General features: G+C 45.5%; 1 protein-coding gene across 1 annotated transcript in view; it reads right to left on the bottom strand.

The window, feature by feature from the left end:
- Positions 1–842: 842 nt before the first annotated feature.
- Positions 843–22252, bottom strand: part of LOC146333703 (mucin-16-like) — a 52943-nt gene continuing 31533 nt past the window's right edge. Inside the window, exons 26-37 of the mRNA XM_084825702.1 lie at positions 20525–20661; positions 19218–19285; positions 17545–17717; positions 15156–15304; positions 12282–12349; positions 11074–11228; positions 9026–9189; positions 7865–7932; positions 5168–5340; positions 3616–3654; positions 3273–3352; positions 843–2229 (exon numbers count right to left, since the gene is read on the bottom strand). Coding sequence (XP_084681828.1) covers positions 2131–2229; positions 3273–3352; positions 3616–3654; positions 5168–5340; positions 7865–7932; positions 9026–9189; positions 11074–11228; positions 12282–12349; positions 15156–15304; positions 17545–17717; positions 19218–19285; positions 20525–20661 — 1373 coding nt within the window. The 3' untranslated portion in view covers positions 843–2130. The remainder of the gene's footprint in view (positions 2230–3272; positions 3353–3615; positions 3655–5167; positions 5341–7864; positions 7933–9025; positions 9190–11073; positions 11229–12281; positions 12350–15155; positions 15305–17544; positions 17718–19217; positions 19286–20524; positions 20662–22252) is intronic.

The raw sequence follows: 22252 nt of genomic DNA, 5'->3' as shown, positions 1-22252 counted from the left end.
ACTTGGCTACTGGTTTAGACAGAGAGAGACCTCCAAGGAGCCCTTGACAGCGGACTTCATTGTCGCATCCTGCTTGTCGCCTATCCCAAAAGCATCCAGCTGTCCGCTACTGGAAACAGAATGTTGGTCTAGACTGATTTTGTCTGATCCAGCAGGGCTCCTCTGATGGTTTGATAGAATTAGCATGGTCACGGAATATAAGGACTTCCCCCCGCCCCCATGCAAATGAAACTCTAGGATCCTGAATATTATTACTACAGGGGGAAAATATCTATCTGACTAGGTTATCAACAGAAATAACAAATCCAAAGGATTCCTACAGGATCTGCTGCCTTTTCCTAGAATCGCTGGATCTCTCCGAAACCTCTTGTTCAGGATTCTAGCCAGCCAGCCAGCCAGCCAGCTATGTCCCGTTTCAGACTCTTCCATTCTGCCCTGCCCTTGTACTTCTATTCCCCCCACTCCCACAACAGTCTATCTGCATTCCATTCCCACCGAACAAGCTCAGGGTCCATTGAGTAGGGATGTGGGGAAATGCAAAACTTGAGCTGGCCAAAGTTCTCCCAATTCCATTTCGAAGCTCGTTCCAACTCAATTCCATATCAGATTGAGAGCTTTGCTGTTTTCGCAGGAAAATACATGCATATTTTCACACATATTTTTCCAAATGGTCACAAAAATTGTGTGCATCTTTGAAATGTACGCATTCTTCCCCCCATTGAATAAAGCGTATTTGTGCACATTTTTCCAAAGGGCACATTTTTCATGTGCATTTTCCAGATGTACACATGGTGTTGAACACATTTTTTGGTCCGCAAAACACACTACAAACTCAGAAATGTATGGACTTCGACCACAGATTGCATCTGGGTCCATGTTTAGTCTGAAAGTTACAAACTGGGTAAATCCTTAAAAAAAAAAAAAAAAAACTGAAGCAAATTTCCCATACATCCCTACCATTGAGCTGTTTTGAGGTTCCATGTTAATGAATTATTTCCTTGTGTGGATTAAGGAGTTATAATCTAGAAATGGAATCTTCCCCTTCTCTGTTTTCATTGACTCTTCCAGCAGCAGTGCCACATGGAGTGATCCTTTCAGAGTTCCTGCCAGCCATGCCCACTTCCACGTTACTCCATTATATCCGCCCCTCCCCAGACACACAACCCGCAATCCCTACCCACTGAGCTCACTCAGTCCTTATTGGACTCTGAAATTTCTTCCCCTTAGGGCTTTTACTTCTAAAGGTTTTTTGTATTTCTTCAAACCTTGGGATCCCTCCCAACCTAAGTTCACCTCCCTCTTGTGAATGATTTTGGCTACACAGGGGTTGGCAGTCAGAGAACCGAGTTTGTAATATGATACGATCAATGGTGCTTTTTGGAGGGGTTGTTTTTAAAGAAGTGACTTTTGTTTCCAGATATACCTTCCGGCTTCATTTTGGGGGTTTTGTATTGATTAGCAATTTATTGATTAGTAAGAGATCAGGAGCATCGAATGAATCCTCAGTATATTATTTGGAGTCTGGTTCTAACCTACACCATAATTGCAGTTTGGGGAGAAATACGTGTTCCATTGGAGCAACATCATTATCTCTAAAAGAAGAGTGTCGTTAGTTTAAATACAAAGTCAAGTGTCATGTTTCTATGATTGTGCCAAAATGAGGCATTTTTAAAGAAAATAATGGAATCTGAAGTGCAACAGAGTTCAAACTTTTTTGATACACAAAAAGACAGACACTCTCTGCATTCCAGGCAGAATCCAACTACTTTTTAACACTTAAATAATCTAATTTGTGGCTTTTGCAAGTATACAAAAAAGTCACTCTGAATGCCACAGTGCATTAATAAATAAGATCACCCATGCCCTCTCCCGCCCCCTGAATCTGGCAGTCTTCCATAGGCCATACAGCGTCGCTGAGGTCAATGTCCAGTCGGCCAAGAGTCCAGGTTGCCTTTCCTCACTTCATCCAAGGCGAGTGAATATTGATTGGCTGTGATTCTCTTCTTAATCATCCGTTCCAGCTGCAGTAAACATGGGTTTCCTGCACTCTATGTGCAGGGTAGGGTGGGAGAGTTGTGTGCAAAAAGAGATCCCCCGTCTGGGCGCAGCGTCAAGCCTCCAAAGTCCACATCACCGGGTTTGTTGCATGCCCAAATGCGGGAAGTAGACGCCAAAAGGGCTCTGCTGGACGTGGTACTTGTCTGCCCTCCGCCTCAGGCAGAAAGCAATCTGATTAGAAAAACAAAGACAAAACATAACTGAACAAGTACATTTTAAAGACATACATCAGGGTGCCAATCCATTCTTGGCCCAAAGGCCAAATTGCCCTCAGGCTGGGACATCGGGGGCCACTGCTCAACATGTCTGGAGCCACTGTGGGCATGTCCCCCCCTCCCATTTTCACACACACACACACGCACGCTATTGACACACAAGCACACTCCGTCCTCACCCCATTTATACACACACACACAGGTATACACCTTCAACACAAAGACTCATCCCATTCTCTTCCTCCCAGTCTCTCTCTCTCTCCCACACACACACACACACACTTCCCAGCTCCACCTCACCGGCTGATATATGTAGTTCGCTGAAAGAAGGGGGGGATTTTGCCTGCCCAGCATGGAGAGAGCCTCTCTTTCTCAATGCTGAGCAGGAAAAGGGCTTATCGCCAACTTGCAGGGTACTGGAGGTTAGGTTTTTCCCCTCTCTTGGCACTGATGCAGGCAAAAGGGACAGGGCCTGGGAGAGGGGGCCTGGAGAATAGCCTCAGTGGACTGCATCTGGACCACAACCCAGAGGTTCCCCATATTTGAGGGGAGACAGAGAGGCCCTCTCCATCGGCCTGGCTGTATCAGGGGGAGAGGGGAGACGGAGAGGCCCTCTCCGTCGGCCTGCCTGTATCAGGGGGAGAGGGGAGACGGAGAGGCCCTCTCCGTCGGCCTAGCTGTATCAGAGGGAGAAGCGAGACAGACAGGCTCTCTCCATCGGCCTGGCTGGGACCAACTGCTTTTTGGATCCCTCTCTCCCAGAGCTGCTTCCATCAAGAAGCTGGGGGCATTTCCCCTGCAAACATTACTTGCAAGTAGTTCCTCCCTCACATCCCATTCCTCCCCCCACCCCCGGTGTGAACCAGTTCTGGGAAAATGCAATTTCCCCACGCTGCATGCGCCTCGTGGCGGTGGCAAGGACATCTCCACTGGTTCCCCCAGAGTGCCATGAATCGCTTGCATTGGAAAGCATTTGTTATCCCCCCATCTCCAACGTACCAAGAACCAGATAAGGAAGAGAAAGATGAAACCCAGAAGGACAGACAGGCATATGAGGATGATCGCCCAAAAAGGAAGCTCTGGAAAGAAAAAAAGATCAATTAACAGCTTTTTTTTTTAATGGGGTGCATAATTAAGCATCTAGGAGATTAAACACTGCCTTCAGGGCTGGGGGTTCTGATGCCCTGGAGGGCCTGACATGGCATTACTGAGCAAAACAAAAGAGGCGGCAGCTTCCGAGACCCAGCTGCTGCTGGGAAGTATGCCCGTGGACCCGGGGGGAACTGGCCAGGGGAGCCAGCACCAGTCTGGAGCCGGCCCTGGGCCCAAAATCCATAGTTACCTTCTTTGTGTGGTACTGGAGCTGCCGCCAAAGAGTACCCTGGAAAGAAACGGGGGATACATCCATCAGGTATGGAAAGGGGAAAAGAAGGTGGGAGAAGGTAGATCCCCACATTCTCACTGAATCCTGAGGTGGCCAGGTGTCCTACTGTGCCGAGGACAGTCCTCTCTTGGAAGGTCTGTCAGAGGGAGCGATGTCAGAGAAATCCGCGGCAGATTCAAATGAGTTTGGATGTCTGTGAAGCTGACCTGCAGACCCTGTGGCGATTGCCTTTTCCCGAGTCACATTCTGGGGAGGTCCTAATTAGCTAATTAGTGCTAATTAGGATGTATAGATATTGTAAAATCTGTTCCGTCTGTTTTTTGTGGACTGACAGGTGCCTTTCATTCCATCGTCCTCTCATTGACAGAATTGGATGATTTCCAATTCCCCAAATTTGTGCAAATTTCCATTTGCACAAATTCGCACTTCTGAAAATGCACAAATCCCACCCCCCATGCACAAATCTCATCCAAAACTGCATGTCATGCTTTACCATAAGGGAGAAATGTGCTTTTTTGGCTGATGTTGTTTTTATTGTATGTGTTTTTCTATGACTAAATTTGCATAAAATTCCAGAAAGTAAACAAAAAGGTCGGCAAGTCCAATGAATCCATGCGTCTCAGGAAAAGCTGCTTGCTGCAGAATCCATGGGTTGGATTCATAGAAATCCAAAATCATTTGATTCCACTGCAGATTTCTCCAACATCCCTAATCCCATTTGCACAAGTGTGCAGTTCTGCTAATGTGCCAATGCGAATTAGCACAAGTATGTACTTGCACTGATGTGCTGATACTCATTAGCGCATGTAGAACTAAAATCTGATTAAAAAAAAAATCTGATTCCTTCAATGAGCAGATGGAGCAAAGGGCACCTGACAGTCTGCAAAACACAGGCAGAACGAAGTTAACAAAATCCATACATCCCTAGTAAGAGGACAGAACCTTATTTGAAAGTGCCAGGAAGGGCTGTTCAGTCCCAAGTCCAGTTTAAAGAATCATAGGAAACTATAAGAAGGGGAATTCGGGGCCTGGAAATTGGCCATCTAGAGTATTTATTTATTTATTTATTACCTTTATATTCTGCCTTTTTATATCCTCCTTACAGCACAATCATCCTCCTCTCCATTTTAGCCTCACAACAACAACCCTGTGAGGCGGGTTGGGCTGAGAGTCTGTGACTGGCCCAAAGTCACCCAGCGAGCTTCCATGGCCGAGAGGGGACTAGAACCCGGATCTCCCGGCTCCCTGTCCAAGACTCTCACCACTGTACCACACTGGCTCTCAGAGTAAGCAGGCACACCATCGCTGGGTCAAACTCTTCCCCACTATGGCAAGATGTATTGTATTTAAATTTTAGTCATTCTTTCTAACATTGCATTCATGGATATAAATTCACATATGCCCTTCTTTTGCAGTGGTGTTCTCTTTTGTCCTCTTTTTTTCCGCAAACTATAACTGGCCACCCTACAGTGGTATTTGCTTTCCCTGTATTTGCCTGGCTCCATCTTACCGCTAACAAGCAAACTGTGGTCATCTAGGGTGTACTTTCCCAGTGTCGAGACACGGCCGGTGAGGTTCTTAAATGTATCATACACACGACCTTTGTCAAAAGCCCTCAAACCGTGAGGCATCGCGAACTTGCAGACAGAATCGATGCCCGTTTGGTTTTTCTGGCCGGTGGGTCTGGAAAAAAGAAAAATAAATGCATTTATATTTATTTATTTGAAGTATTTTTATGCCACTCTCAGCCATAGGAGCTTACATACGAACAATGAAAGAAGACAGTCCCTGCCCACGAGGTTACAGACTAAAAAGACACAGCACACAAGGTAAAACGAATAGGGAAGGTGGGAAGAGGGGGGAAAATACTATTTTAGCAGGGCTGGAGGAATGGCTCTTGTCTCCCTCTCATCTCCCTCAGCTGAGATGCAGGCTGTGAAGAGGGTTGAGAGCCACAGCCAAGGCTCAACAACCAGATCTTAGGAGCTGCATCTGAAAACTGACACTTGATTCTTCCTTCTGGGCCTCCTTGCTCCCGGGCTCTCTGGTGGTGGTGAGAAGGTATCTCTTCCCTGATAGAAGGCTTTTATAAGCAAAAGGCCATTTCACCAGGAATGGCTGCCCCCACACCCCACCCCAAATGCCACCAGAAGGGTGTCTAGCATCTTGCCCAGAGGGGATGGAAGAAGATCCAAATTAGGCTTGACCTCCAAAGAAGAGTGTTCAGAAGAACTGCAGAACACAAAAAGAAAAGAGGCACAGGCCAGCAAAGAAAACAGGCCAGGCCAGAAGGACAATAGCTGCAGTGCAAAGCTTTGTTCAGACGGATATTTTCCCATCTATCTAAATCAAGGATCACCATCATGCTTTTTTCCTCCTCCCTCCCAATCCCTTTCCTTGCGTCTTGTGCCTTTTTAGATTGCAAGCTTTGGGGCAAGGACTGATTGTAGATTGTTCTAAGTCTGGGCGGTCTTTTGACTCCCAGACAGGGTGGGATAGAACTGACAAGAGCCCCCTGGAGTGTTTATTTTTATTTATTTATTTATTTATTTATTTATTTATTTATTTTAACGGCATTTAACGGTCACACGGCCACTCTGGGTGATGTACAATAATACGAACAGTTTAAAAACAAAATTACACATTAAAACATCATTTTCTAAATTTCCCTAGCCCACCCCAAATGTCTGCCTGAGCAACCATGTTTTTAATGCGTGGTGGAAGCTCATTAAAGAGGGGGCATGGCGGAGTTCCCTAGGGAGGGAGTTCCACAGAGTGGGGGCCACCACAGAGAAGGCCCTCTCCCTCATCCTCACCAGCCTAGCTGTCCTGGCTGATGGGACAGAGAGAAGGCCATCTGAGGCTGATCTTGTTGAGCGGCCTGTCTGGTGTTGCTGGAAGCACTCCTTGAGATAGGCTGGGCCGGAACCGTATAGGGTTTTAAAGGTCAAAACCAACATGAATTTGAATTTAGCCTGGAAAACAACTGGTAACCAGTGCAACTAGTTCAGCACTGGAGTGACGTGATCATGCCGGTGGCTGTCTTCCTCTTTACCCTTGCAACCTGCTTATCCCCTGCCTCTCACTCTGGCCCAGGCAACGGAGATAGTGAGAAGGAGAAGGAGAGGCCACTGTTTACTTGCTCCTTGGCTCTCTACCTCTCAAGCGAGCAAACCCTAGCAATTATAAGAAAGAGGATGACGAGGAGGAGTATACCAGCTGGGGACAAGGGTGGTGAGAAGATAGACTCACTGAGAGAGGGGGGTTCCTTTTTTAAAAAAGCCACTAGGGATGGATGGACTTGCTTGCACCTGCCTAGTGCGGGTGCTTGCCTAGTTGCTGCTGACGCCTGCCCCACAAGCTGGGCTACGTGTGCCCTGGAGGGCTTGGCGAGCAGTCCGGGAGGGCCCCGCAGCTCCCACTCCTCAACACAAGCCGCCAGTTTTATGCAAGGTGGCAGCTCTTGATGAGGAGCGGGCGGCTGCAATGATGTTCCCGTCAGCACAGCATCGGGTGGGGGGAGGAGGAGAGGAGAGGTACTCCCTTCTTCCCCTCTCGTCCCTGCTACCGTGGTGGCAACAGGGACATGTTGGTCCTTTAACTTATGTCTCTTACACTTACGTCAAACAACCAGCCTGTAGCTATAGCGGGGGTGGGAGAAGGAGAGGAGAGGAGTTCCATTGTCCCACTCATGTCCCTGTTACCACAGCGGTGGTGGTGACAGGCGGCTCGCTAAGGGAACAGGCGCCCACATGCTTGCCCAACTCAGCCAATGCTGAGTCGGGCAAGAGCTGGGATCTGTGGACTGGTGTCCGGGGGGCCAAGCCGGCGATTTCTCACCGGGCACTGAGCTCCAACCGGATGCCTGTGCCACCCCTAAATGCCACCGCTGCTGCTTCGAGTGTGTCCATGTGGACAGCCTGCCTCCATTTTGCATCCTCCACAATGCCCAGGCCTAGCATTGTTCTGGGGCATTCTGGAGGGGAAATAGCATCCACTACCACAGGGAAATTGTGGAGAATACTGGGAGAAAATTCTGTGAGGTGGTCTTTTTTTCCTAGGCGGGAGTGAAGAAAACAAAGAGGTCAGACATTTTCTCAGGAAAACGTCTTATGAGAAATTACAGCTGAGGAAGAAGTATTGCCACGACTACAATATTGCCCATCTCCAGGGAAACACACGCTGCCTTCCATTTCAGAAAACACACCTGAAGTTTTCCACAGAACATCCTACGAAATCAGGCCCTAAGTCGCTGCCTTGGTATAGCTGGTTGAGCTGTTAAAAACAAAAAAACAAGGGAAAGTGAGGGACACAGGAGCGAAGGCAACAGCAGAAGAGGACTCTGCATTATGGAACATACTGGTGAAAGAACCAGCATGCTTGCTTCTTAAAGTTCTTTCTGTTCATTTGCACCTTCCCCACCACAACTCCCACAGGTTCATGATGCACATGCATGCACCGAGAAATTGTGGGGTGGGGTGGGGGTGGAAATGACACACTCTTCATGTGCCTGTACATAGATTCCTCTTGTGTGGTGCTTCACCACTGCAAACGTACAATTGTGCATGGACAAAACACCGCAAGAAAGCACATTTCTTTGATGTGATCGTACATAAGTACCTTTATATACACTGTTTTACCAATGCACAGGAGTACATACATGCATTGGTAAAACACAGAACAAATAGAATCTTGATGGAGCCATACCTGTGTTCACGTCACAATTGTTTCTCTTTTTTTGCAGGGTTTATCAATGTGCCCCTATGCATAGGTAACAAAGCAGGGGGTGGAGAGATGCAACTGAAAGCACTGAAAGTGGCAGTAAACTGTGCATGCTCCAATTCCAGAATAAATGTTAGAAATCTCCCTCATGAAATCTAGGGATTGGTGCAAAATTTGGTTCATCAGGGTTTGTTTTTGTTTTTAAGTGGATCTCCCCTATTCACACCTCCCAAGGCTTTCAGTGAGCTGAGACAGAGTTGCATCCTGCATTCCACATTTTTGCAAGCTTTTAATCTCAGTATAAATGCGTACATGTGCACATTAACTGAAAGTGTGGACAAAATGCATATATTTGACAATGAGTGTATCTGAATATATATTTGAATATATATGCACAAAACCCCATAGGGCCAGATTGGGACCTCAGGCAGACCTTATATGGCCCCCGAGTCTGTGGTTCTTCACCCTGACTCTACAGGGCACTGCTGTATGTTCTTCCAGGCAAGAACCCTGGACACGTCCATATTCGGAGAAAGTGCACAGATGTGTACATCAGTAGAAAGTGTGCACGTGGTTTCCTGGGCTTCAGCTTCGTCCGACCCTGCCAATGCTCTGCCTAAGTTTCCCCGCACTCTCGGCAGTTTACCTCACTCTCAACACTCGCTTTGGTTTTCTGGTAGAGCTCCGAGTTTACATTCTCCAGTCCTGGCATGTAGGACAGGTTGGTAATGGTGAAATTGACAGTGAAGTCCTTCAGCTTGTGCTTGAGTGGAGGGTTGTGGGTGGCTGCCTCGATGACTGATTCAGGAGCTGAAGAGGAAGCGAAGAAGCAAGATGCAGGAAGCTGCCCAGACCAAGTAAGACCATTTGTACATCTAGCCACGGGTTGTCTGCTTTGATTGGCAGTGGCTCTCTGGGTTTTTAGACAGGAGTTTCCCCAACTCTACCTTGGAGATGCTAAGAACTGGAATTGGTCCCTTCTGCATACAAAGCAGAGACTCTACCACTGATCTATTGCCCCTTCCCTAAACATGAAGTAAGATTCCAGTCCTCATGATTCTGAATAAAAGGCTGTTTTAAACAGGAACATAGAAAGCTGCCTTATACAGAGTCAGACCACTCTCCATGATGCTCCGTATTGCTTACAATGTTGTAAGGCTAAAACTGGGGGGGCATCTCACATCCTGAATTCCTTGAAGGATGGATGGTTACAAGTAGGGCTGCACAGGATATTCATGGGTGAACATTTTAGGAGGGGGGAGATCATCCTTGGAAGACCCCCTTCTTCACACCTGTTTGTCCACTGATTGTTGCCCTCCAGGTAGCTGCTTCAGCTCCACTATTAACTTTCTCTGGGGCAGTTTCTTCCTCAAAATGTGATCCCAGCAAATCAGGGATCACCCGTGGAGATATCACAGTGCTAAAATACCAATTAGCCTTGGCACTGTGACATCACTGAGTGCAAATGTAATGTAGCCAATTCAAAGTCTGAGCAATGCTTTTGGTATCACATGTCCAGCCCCCCACACACTCTGGATGGAAGGGAATGTATGCTGGATATCAGGCAAAACTTTACAGCTCTTCCCAAACACCAAAAGCGAAGAGCCCCTTTTATTGACTACAAAGAGGGGTGCAATTATAGGGCATCTGTTTTAGTTTAACTCTGGATTCAATGCAATAAACAAAAAACACAACACCCCATTAATATATATTGTAAATGTTTGCCATGAACCCCACCCCCTTTCCTCCAGAGTGAGCCATTCTGAACTTCAGACACGAAGGGAGGGATAAAAATTCACAAATATAACAAATTAATAATAATAAAAAAGTTTAACCATAGGCGATGTAAGGATTTCACAGGTTTTTAAAGGTCTAAGGCCTACGCTAATGACTGTAAGCAGGACGGCCATTTTACTCCACATTAGAGATGTCTGTCTCTTGGAAAGCTGACCCTTTGAGGACTCGACAGAGTTCCGTAGCATGCCAACTTAATTTGCACTGGGGAGCTGAGCTACAGGTTTTCCCCAAATTCCAAGGACATTTTACTTTTTTGTTTTATTTTTTGGTGTCGGGCACAATTTGCACCAAATTGCACAATTTGCATCATTTGCACAAAGTAGGGCAGAAATTTGCATAATTTGCACATATTGTGGTTGCACTTAGTGCAATTTGTGCAAATTTGCACAAAAATTCAGCCATAATTTACGCAAATAAATAAACCCGGAAATCTGCTAACTGACCCCAACTCGCTGCAGACCGAGTTGGGCCAGCGAGTGGAAAACGGACAGAAGTCCAGGGGACTCAACTGATGAAAATTCATTGAGCTCCACCCCGCAAAACAGATTATTATTATTATTATTATTATTATTATTATTTGCATTTCTATGCCATCCCATAGGTGAAGTTCTCTGGGTAGTTTACAAGGATTAAAATGCATTAAAATACATTAATATATTGTATATTATATTATACAATATAATATACAATTATATTAACAACGTTAAAATCATTTACATAAAACACACAAACAAGCAGTATACATGAGACAACATATCTAAAAACAGCTTTGAGAACTGACACTTGGCACTGTTATTCTTCTGGCTATTCTTCTTGACACAAACATCTAACAGGGTGATAGCCACTGGTGAGGCCTTTGAATAGTGACATCTCTGCTCCACATCCAAGCGGACATACCTCTCACAGTCACACCCTTGAGCTGGAACCTATTGCCCAGCCACAGTGCTGTGGCGTTCTTTGTTTCTCGCTGAAACGTTTCTTTGACAGTATCTTTGCTGATGTTCTTTGTAGGGTTGAAGTAACACTTACAATCGACCACAATGGAACCATATCTAGACGTAGGCAGGTGGTGGGGGTGGGGTGGGCAGAGGAAAAGAGAGATTAGGGAAGAGTGGAATTCTGAACAAGCAAGAAGCGAATTCCAAAGGTATTGAAAAGAGGCAACCACAAAGCAAATTTAAACAAAATTTCACCAATGTATCATAAGACCAACATGTGTCACATCCTTAAGGAACATTTATTTTATTACATTTATATTCTGCCTTTTTTCCTCTTGCAAGGAACCCAAGGTGGCTTTCATTATCCTCCTCCTCTTCTTGATGTTATCCTCACAACAACAACAACCCTGTGAGGTGGGTTGGGCTGAGAGTCTGTGACTGGCCCAAAGTCACCCAGGGAGCTTCCATGGCCAAGTGGGGACTCGAACCTAGGTCTCCCGGCTCCCAGTCCAGCCCTCAAACCACTACACGTCTCTCATGTGCATAATTCAAAGGATTCAAACCTTATCATATCAATAGATAGCATACACCTAACGATCATGTTAAAGGAACATCAGAGGGATCTCAATTCACACATGGCACGAGCCCTGCTGAAAGACCACTTAAGGTGAAATGCAGTGTATGTTTAGACAGAAAAAAATCCTGCATTGCTGGCTGGGGAATGCTGGGAGTTGTAGGACTATTTTTCTGTCTAAACATACATAGGATTGTGCCCTTAATGTTTTTCCTCTTCCCTTCTCTCCCCTCCTTCCTTTTGTGTCATGTATTTTTGGATTGTAAGCCTGCGGGCAGGGGCTGTCCTCTTTCACTGATTATATGTAAGCTGTTCCGCGAATGTTTTTAGATGAGGAGCAGCATAAAAATTCTTGAAATAAATATATAAATGGCCAAGCTGGGGTTGTGCCCTCTGGCTTGAGGGCCCTGCCTCGGAGAAGGAATGGGGAGCAAAAATCAGTTACATAAAGCACCCTTCCCCATCCTGGCACCATCCCAGTGTGTTGGACTACAGCTCCCATTCTCCCTGCCCACCATGGCCAAACAGACATAGACAAACAGACACAGAAACCTGGACAAGCACCGAGCTGGGTGCTTTTTGCCCATACTGACCTCAGTCCAGTTACAAGGCAAATTTTGAATCCCTGGCTGATGGCACTGCGGCTAAAGAGCTGATTCATCTGAAATGGTTGAAGAAATTGAATTAAGAAATTGAGCTGTAAGACCTCTTCCTTTTATGCCATGTCTTTTTAGACTGTCAGATTTAGATTATATGATTAAATCCAACTTTTATTATTATTATTATTATTATTATAATAAATGTATTATCCAGTTTGTTATTAGTAGTATTATTATAAATGTATGATCCAGCTTTTTATTTATTTATTTTTTATTATTATTATTATTAATAATAATAATAATAAATAAAAAGCTGGATGATACATTTATAATAATACTACTAATAACAAACTGGATAATAATAAAACTCCACTCCTGTTTCCTTTTGTCCAAAAGGAGCAACAAAAACAAACAATGACATTGGGGAAAAGTGCTTGCTTTTGAAGTGCAAATGTTACCTATTAGGACCAAGATGAAATTTCCCATGCATGGGAAATCTGGCAAGGTGGTCAAAATTAGAACCCCAAAGTACAATTGTTTCAGTTTTCATATTTGATTGTAGGGGATCTGGGGGTAGGAGGGCAGGAATTCCATTTGATCAAGATGTTTTTGGGAGAATTTCTAAGCTCCCAGGAGGGCAACTTTTGATACTGTGGACTTCCTCCTATGGGGCTGGAACCCTCGCCGGTATTATGAGGGAAAGGTCCACTGTACTGCCTCTGGTGATCTGTGGGTAGGAGGGCTAAACATCAGGCTTTGGGGAGGAGTGTCAGGAGATCCAAAACCACTTTGTTCTCCCAACACTCCCCTAGGAAATCCAAAAAAGTATGCCAGGTATACTTACTTTCCCTCCCATTAGACTCAGTAGCATGGAAAAAAATTTAAAGGCAGAATGGGAGGGGAGGCTGAATGGAAAATCCGTCCCTCAGCTGGTGTGAGCTAGCAATGGCTTGGGAAGTGGTGGTTTTCCCACAGAATCTCTCCCCACACCTCCACCCACACACCATAGAATTCCTCTGTCAAAAAAACAATGCTAAGCATCAACTGACCACATCCAGTATTTTATACAATGTTGCTTTCGTTCCAATCTCCACTTGGCCATAACGTTTACTTGGCCAGTCACCCTAATCTAATCTGCATAATCATGGTGATTATTATTGCTTATATATCGATGCCATCTTTATACTAGAACCCAATGGGGTCATCCAGTGAAGCTGAATGGTGGGAGTGACAGGACAAAAGAAAGGAAGGATTTCATATGGCACTTAGTGTGAAAACAAAACTGCCAATGTCATATTGCCCTTATACAAATCTATGGTGTGACCAGATTTGGAATACTATGTACAGTTCTCGTCGCCACCCTTAAAAAGTGATATTGTGGAGTTGGAAAGAGTGCAGAAAAGGGCAACTAAAATGATCCAGGGGCTGGAGCATCTCTCCTATGAGAGAAGGTTACAACAGCTGGGATTGTTTAGCTTGGAGAAAAGACAGGTCAGGGGAGACATTAGAGGTGTTCAAAATTATGCCTGGTGTGGGTAATTTGGATAGGAGACATTTTCCTCCTTCTTTCATAAAACTAGAACCCAGTGGGGTCCTCTCATGAAGCTGATTGGTGGGAGATTCAGGACAGACAAAAGGAAAGACTTCTTCACACCGCACAGAGTTAAAATATGGAATTCAGTTCTGCAAAATGTAGTGATGGCCACCAATTTGGATGGCTTTAAAACAGGATTGGACAAATTCCTGGAGGAGAAGGATATCAATGGCTACTCATGGTGATCACTTGTGACCGAGCAAGATTGTCTTTCAAAGATAGAGTCTATATAGATAACTCTTTAAAATGGCTACTAGTCCTGATGGCTCTATGCTGCCTGCAGTATCAGAGGCAGTCTGCCTATGTCCTTTAATTTTTGAAACAATCTGTATTACTTATCTTGGTATAGTAATACACTGAAAATGTACTTACATGAGATTTACATTTTTATATGCAATGTTCTAATAAAACATTAATTGGGAGGGTGCTGTTAAGTTGAAACAAATAGGATTGGCTGCTTTTTGGTATTTAAAAATGATTAACATTTTATTGAAGGTTTTTGAAATTCTAAGAAAGAAAGAAAGAAAGAAAGAAAGAAAGAAAGAAAGAAAGAAAGACTGTGAAGCTGAGAGGGGAGACAGGACAAAATGGACCACTCCACCACTGGGAATTGATATTCTCCAGGAGTAGGCCATTATGAAGTTGCAGTTACTTCAAGTGGGTTACGACTGGGAGAGGTGGATGAGGATGAAGAGGGTTAGTCTGAAATCATTATGAAGAAAGAGGAGGTTGAAGGAAGGCACGTAACAGGGGGTAGAGATGTATGAGAAGTTTGTTTCAGTTCATTTTTGATCAGGATTTACCCAGTTTGCATCTTCTGGACCAAACATGGACTCAGGTGCAATCTCCAGTTGAAGTCCAGACATTTCCGAGCTTGCATCGTATTTTATGGACCCCCAAAATTTGTGTTCAACAGCACACATACATTTGAAAAATGTGCATGAGAAAGATGTGTACTTTTGAAAAATGTGCACAAATACACTTTAATCAATGGGGGAAGAATGTGCACATTTCAAAGATGAGCACAATTGATGCCTACATTTGGAAAAAATATGGATGGATTTTCACGCATAAAGAAAAAAACAAAGCTAGCAATCTGATACAACTCGAGTCAGAACAAGCTTCAGGATGGAATTTGGAGGACCTCGGTGAGCTCGAGTTTTGCTGATTCGCATATCTCTGACAGGGGCAATCATCCCCACCCAACACTACCAATTATGTCTCCTCCAGTGTTTTGTGTCTGGGATAGAGAAGGCGAAATCACAAATCCTCACCTTGTTCCCAATGTCGGTTGCAAGTTGCTTGTATTCTGGAGAGGAAGGATCTGTGTTGGTCAAGTTCTTATTGACGATTGTGAAGCCCAGCTCATAACCCACGCTATCCGGAGTGGAAATGGGAGGCTGGGATCCAGAGGATGGGTATCCTGAAAGAAGAAGAGAGAAGACAATAATTGTTAATTAACAAGGCTGGCTGAGAATTTCATTTCAGTTTGGTTCTGATAAGAATTTACCAGAATTTGCAAAGTTCTCCATATTTGGATCAATAAGAACTTGAGGTTAACAAAAATTGAATCTGGGAGAAACCAGAACTGACAAATTTGTCCATCCAGGCCCACAGCTTTAAGTGCTTAGCTCTTAAAAGTCTGAGACTGAATCCCTGTGTGTGCATACCATAGTTAGTTAACCATGTTAGCCAACCATGGTTAGTTAACCATGCTTAGTTAACCATGGTTAGTTAACCATGTTAGCCAACCATAGTTAGTTAACCATGTTAGCCAACCATGGTTAGTTAACCATGCTTAGTTAACCATATTAGTTCTTAATTAGGGTTTCCAGCTCTTTTTGGTGGAGGCGGGGACAGGCTCTTCATCAGCTATATGGCAGGCAGGCACCTCATGGTCCCCTCCATGCTGAAAATAGCTGAGTTTAGCTACACCAGGGGTGAGAATAATGTTTTCAGTTCGTTTTCAATCAGAATTTACCAAAATTTGCAATGTTCTTCATATTCAGGAGAGAAAGATCTTGAGGTTTTAGGAATGTGAATGTTGGAGAAAGCAAAATGGACAGATTCACACCAGGGATGTCGGAGAATTCTGTTTGGGGGATGGAGGTTAATGGGTTTTCCTAGGTCTGGCCCCCTGGATTTCATTCTGGTTCCTGCTGTGGTGCCCGACTCGCAGTGAGTCAGGCCAGTGTGCAGATTTGACAGGCATTTTGCACATTTTTACTGCAGATTCTGCAATTGGCACACATTTCTGAGCAATTTGCACAAATTACTGCTGAACTTGTGCAAATTATGGCTGAATTTGCACAAATTGCCAAGAAATGTGCACAAATTGCTCAGAGATTTGCACAAATTGCAGAACCTGCAAAAAATGTGCAAAAAGAGTTCCCAGAGTTCAGGGGCAAGCCTGCAGTTCATTTCACAAATGCAAATTGAGTTGTACATGCCATGGAACTCTGTCAAGTCAAAAAGAACTGGATTTCCCAGCAATGGGCATCCCAAATTCACCCCTACAGAGATAATTAAATAGCCAGTTGCTGCTTGGTGGTGGTGGGGAAAATAGTATCTCACTATTTTTTCGAGTGAAACTCAAAGCAGCTAACGGGCAATTAAAAACAACATCAAAACATAAAGAAAAAATTCAAATGAGGGGTGGGTCATTTCGGTGATTTCTGTGTGGCTGTATGTCGGGAACTTTGGAGGCAGAGTTCTTCTTAGTAGCCTTCCAACCAGCAGCCTCAATTCCCCTCTGCCCCAGAACACCCTATGAAATTGCTGTGGCTGATTTGGAAAAAATCTAAAGAGGGATTTTTTCAGTGCAGCTGATAACAATAATTCTACCAGTCAAGCATCCAAGAAGGTGAGGGGTCTGGAAAGCAAGGCTTATGAGGAAGGGCTGTCAGGTAGGGGTGGCACGGGAGTCCAAGGAGGGGGTGGAGTCTGACGGACTTCCCCCCCCCCCGCAAACCCTGCTTGCCAAGCCGTGGGGCTCTGACGGACCCAGCCACTGAGCACTCCAGAGCCCTGGGAGCTGCTGGGAATACCGTAGAGGACTCATCCTGCCTCCACCAGCTGTCAAGGAAGCCCTTGATAACCGGTGTGGGCAGGAGGGCCCTCACCATTGCCCCAGTGCTCTAGCCCTGTCCTCCTCCCGAGGAGGACAGGGCTAGAGCACTTGGGGGGTGCGCCATACTGAGGACTCCAGCAGTCAAGCCCCTGTGAGCATAAAGCACAAGAAGTTAACTGCCGGAGTCCTTGGTGAGGAGAGGAGGGGCAGCTCAGTGGGCGGGCGGGGCGAGCAGGGAGGCTTGCAGAGCAGGTCTGGGCTGCGTGAGCGGGGGGGGGGGCAGTTCATTGAGCTCCCCCATGCCCCTGACAGAGATGGGTCCATCCATCTCTACTGTCAGGCAGAAAATGGAGCAGACTTGTTCTCTGTTGCTCCAGAGAGTAGGACCAGAACCAAAGGGCAGAAGTTGCAGGGAAGCAGATTTCAGCTAAACATTAGAAGAGACTTCCTAATGGTTAGAGCTTTTTTGCTTTGCCTTCCCCATCTGTTCTCGTATGTGGGATGCAGAGGGCATTGTCCCTGCTACCCCAGGGCTGGTTAAAGACAAGCAAAGGTACTACTGGCTGGCCTCATCTGGCCAAATGGACATTTACCATTCACATGAAGGCTCCCTTTCTCCACGCTATAGTGTCCGATTCGGGTGCCATCCTTAGTCAGATTGTTCAGCTCGCCATAAACCCTCACGTGGTCGAACGGGGCAGGGAGGCGTTCTTTCCAGTAGCTGCATTGGCTGTTCACCATCACAGCACCCCCAGTTTGTGAAGACCTAAGAACACAAGCACAGGTTAGCATTCCATGAGGGGTTGTTCTGCTGCTGCTGCTGCTGCTTCTCCTTCTCCTTTTGGAATTTAATGGCAGATCAAGGCCAAAAAGGCCCCATGACAGCCAACTACTGGGGGGAAAGCAGGGTGGGGGGAACCCACAACTAATTCTTACAAGTGCACATAGATGCCTGTAACTTTAGCAAATCTCCATAGATCTTCTAAGATTCACAGTTTGGAGAGGGGGAGACATTCTCTTCTCAATTGGAGAAAACAAGGCTTTCTTTCCTCCATCTTGAATGAATCACGTGGTCCCACCCAATCAGGAACCACTTCCTGAACAGGATGAAGTCACAATGCTATATACTAGCCTATCAGACCTGTCTGCATGATGATGACACTGAAAACAATTAAAACTGAAAGCAGCATTCACCAGATTTTAAAATATTATTACTTATAGGTGTGTGTGTTTATTATATTGTTCCCCATCCTTTTTCCAAGGAGCTCAAGGCAGCCAAGATGGTTCTGCTCTCCCCCACTCCCCCCGACCCCACTGCCTCTTTATCCATACAACAACATGGTGAGGTAGGCTAGGCTGAGGGAGAGTCCTTGACCCAAGATCACTGAATGGTCTTCACCATGACTGAATGGGAATTTGAACCCAGGTCTCACTCATCCTAATCTGGCCATCGAGATGCTGCGGGCCAACGAGGCAGTGGAGGCTGGTGACTCCAGTTCTGGAGAGGTGGTGATTCCATTCAGGGGTTTAGTTACGACCAGCCAGATGTCTAAAAGAGCTATCCAAGGTGCTGAACCCATTTTGGGGATAAGGTTCAGTACCTTGGATAGCACCATTAGAGCTTTGGCTGGTGGTAACTAAAACCCAGAATGGAATCACTGCCCCTTTGGAACTGGAGTCACCAGGGGCCCCTGCAACCGGTTTTTAGCTCCCATGAGAGCCCCGTCTTGTACAGAAGGTTTGAGAGCTCAATGGGCCATAGCTCAATGGGCAGATCACATGTTTTCCATGAAGAAGGTCCCAGGTTCGATCCCTGACAACTCCAGGGACAGTTAGGAAAGAATCCTGCCTGAAACCTTGGAAAGCTGCTGCCAGTCAGTGTCAACAATACTGGGCGAGATGGACCTGTGGTTTCACTCAATATAAGGCAGCCTCCTATGTTCCTAAATGGAAATTCCATGCACAGAGATAGTCTACATGTGAGTACTAGATACTGAGGAAACCAGTGACAGGGGGTTATCCATCAACTTATACTCTTAATGCTTGGAGGAGGAAGATCTGCCCATGACTTTCACCTAAGATGGAAAAATGGCACCTCCACATTCAACAGCAGTCTACCTCTAAATACCAGGGGGCTAGGTGACAACAGAGGAGGAGAGCTATTGCTTTCAAGCCCTTTTTTTGGCTCTCTGGTGCCATCTGTTTGGAAACAGGAAGCCGTGGCGCTCACGCCCACCCTCTCAGCCTCCTCCACCACCTCTCTTACTGAAAGCTCTCCACTTTGCAGCTGGTAAATGCTGAGCTGACACTCGTGTCCTTGAGAAGCGGTTCCATCTGGGGAAAGAGGGGGGGAAAAGAAGGTTCTCATGAGTCCCTGTCACATACAGAGCAATTTGGAAAGCTTTGGCTGAAAGGCAAGATAAAAATGATTTAAATAAAAAGAAATAAATAGAACTGGGCCCTTAAACAAAATATTGCAATGCAGTGTGATCTCTATTCAGGAATCAAGCCACTCCTTGCGTTCCTCGTCCACCTGGTTTCCCCTGCAACAGTCAGTCGGTATTCCATCCCCACTGAGCACATTCAGTCCACATTTGGACTGATTTTAGGGTTCCTCCCTATTTAAGGCTCCCCTCCCAAAGGCTTTTTGTACTTCTGCTAGCCTTGGAGATCCCCAGACTTGCTGACACCTCCATCTTGTGTTCATGGGTGGTGCCATTTTGGCTACATAAGGAACAGCACTCACAGTATGAACATTGGAACTAGAAGGAATTTTGATGACATGTAGGGAGAGAAAATAACAAAGTTCCCAGGAACTGGAGTGGATCCATCCACTCAGGCTAGCCGTTGACTCGCCTCAACAGAATGTGGCTATAAAGGTTTCCTGTCCAGGCTGGGGGCAACAACAGCTTTTCTTGCCTCTTTGTATGTTCTCTTGCCCAACTCTCAGCCCTCATTTATTGTTCTGAATGTTCAAAAATGTGTACGCCACCCTTCTGGTAACTCTCAGGATGGCTGCGAACACCAGAAACAATAAAATATATTGTGATAAAATTCACTGTTAAAAATGCAGAAGCAGAAGTCACAGAATAAAATCTGGTAGAGGCCCCCCCCCCATTGGTGGAAGACTCTGAGTGATGATCAAATTGCAGGGGGGAAACAGTCCTTTACTTGCCCATGTCCCTAAACCATTTAGGGCTCTGAAGATGATTGCTAGCACTTTCCATTATGCCTGGAAATGGATCAATGGATCGGCACCCAGCACAGTTGTTCGAAGGCTGGTGATAGATAGATAGATAGATAGATAGATAGATAGATAGATAGATAGATAGATAGATAGATAGAAAGAAAAAAACTTAACAGCAATGGTTTGGACTAATTTAAGTTTCTGGACAGCAGTCAAAAGCAGCCCCATGTATGACACGTCGCACTACTCCTGGAGCCTTGAACTTTTCAGCTAAGGGCTGAATTCAGTAGAGAGGTTTGAGGGTGGGAGGGCATTCCAGTGATGGGCAGAGCCAAGGGCAAAGGAGAGCGGAGCCAAAGGCGAAAAGGGTGGGTCTGAAGGCTTACATAATGCTTCAGGGCTTTCTCCGTGGCGTTGAACCTGCGAGAACCAGGCGTCCCCAGATCAGTCATATATGGCATACTGGACAAGGTGTAGTTCACAGTGAAATGCCCCAAAGTTGGAGAGATGTGAGTGGTCACAGCTGGAAGAAGGAAGAACAGTGGGTTCAAGATAGGAAACTATTCAGAATGGGATTTTTAGGCATGCTGCCACAGCCCACATTTCCTGGGAATGTGTCTCAGGGGGACCCATAATGCTCTCCTCAAACCTGGAGTGAGAATTACAAGTGGCAGAATTCTCTGCTCCACAGCTTAATCCTAATTCTGTTCCTTTCTCCCTCTCACACAGCAGACAGCCAAACCCCCACCCTCTCCTGGCATTCAGTTGATCCTTTGGACAACTACATTTCCCAAGTCTAGTTTTGCCTGGCGCACTGCATTTTTTAAAATAATTTTTAATTGTAAATTTCAACAAACCAAAGCAAAGCAAAACCATAAAATAAAATACAAATAAAAAATGCATTGATGTCTCTTTAATGAGGGTTGTCTAAGTTGTCTAATTGCGGGAGGTATAATACTGCTAATGCTTCTCTTAATCATATGTTTGCAATGCCCAACAGGGTTTGTATAAGGGTTTGTATAAGGTTTTAATAAGGGTTTGTATAAGGTTTTAATAAGGGCTTGTATAAGGTTTGTATAAGGGTTTTAATAGGGTTTTAATAAGGGTTTGTCTAAGTTGGCTAACTGCTGGAGGTGTAATACTGCTAATGCTTCTCTTAATCATATGTTTTGGCAATGCCCAATAGTTGCCTCTTTGGGGGAGGAGATTATTATATTGATAAACTTTGTATTGGAAGACTCTTTAATATTTACTGATGTACATCTGCACCTCCCCCTGAAATCAGCTCTGCACCTCCCCCTGAAATCCTAATCCAGCCGGGTCTGCTCCATGGAGATTCTGTGGAGCCGCCGGCTGGGGCCGCCCACAGCCGGACATCCGGCCGCTGGGCAGCCTGCAGGAAAAAAAAACACAGCGTACACAAATGGTGGCGGCTATGGCAGTTTTAGCCTACGTAAATATTTACGTAAGCTATTACGGCGAAAAAAAGGGAATGCAAATGGCGGCTGCCGTAGCCGCCGCCATTTGCGTACGCTGGTTTGTGGTTTTTTTTTGGCTTGCCGTGATAGGCTACGTAAATACTTACGTAGCCTATCATGGCCTCCGCAGGGACGCAAAAGGTGTCCCTGCGTTAGCCGTGATAGGCTATGTAAGTATTTACGTAGCCTATCACGGCTATGATTAAGAAGCGAATGGCAGCAGGTAAGTACTTCGTTTCGTGCACCTTTCGTGGGTTGGGGGGGCAGGGGCTTCGTTCCGCCACGGATTTCGGGGGGCCGAATGCACTCGCATTCGGCCTCACCGAGATCCGTGGCGGAATTCTCTGACATCCCTAATAGATACATATGTGGATATTTGGTCAGCCTTTCTTGAAGTTCATGTATAATTTCTTTTATTTCCTAGAAAGCTGTATTTTCATTCACACAGCAGCAGCACCAATGGGTGGAAAGGAATGGGTGGACTGGGTCTGAGCAGAGGCAAGCCATCCAGTGAGCAATTTATCATCAACATGAAACTGCTGGGGGAAGTCATCAGGAGGTTTGAGCTGAAATGTCATCAGTATCCGGATGATACTCAGCCGTACCTCTCATTTCCATCTACACATCCCAGGGAGG

Source organism: Heloderma suspectum, chromosome Z, assembly GCF_057233095.1.
Source record: "Heloderma suspectum isolate Gila_16-S chromosome Z, 16-S_ref, whole genome shotgun sequence".
NCBI classification, from domain to species: Eukaryota; Metazoa; Chordata; class Lepidosauria; order Squamata; family Helodermatidae; genus Heloderma; species Heloderma suspectum.
The sequence above is the reverse complement of the archived record's forward strand: the minus strand, read 5'-3'. Positions and strand labels throughout refer to the sequence as shown.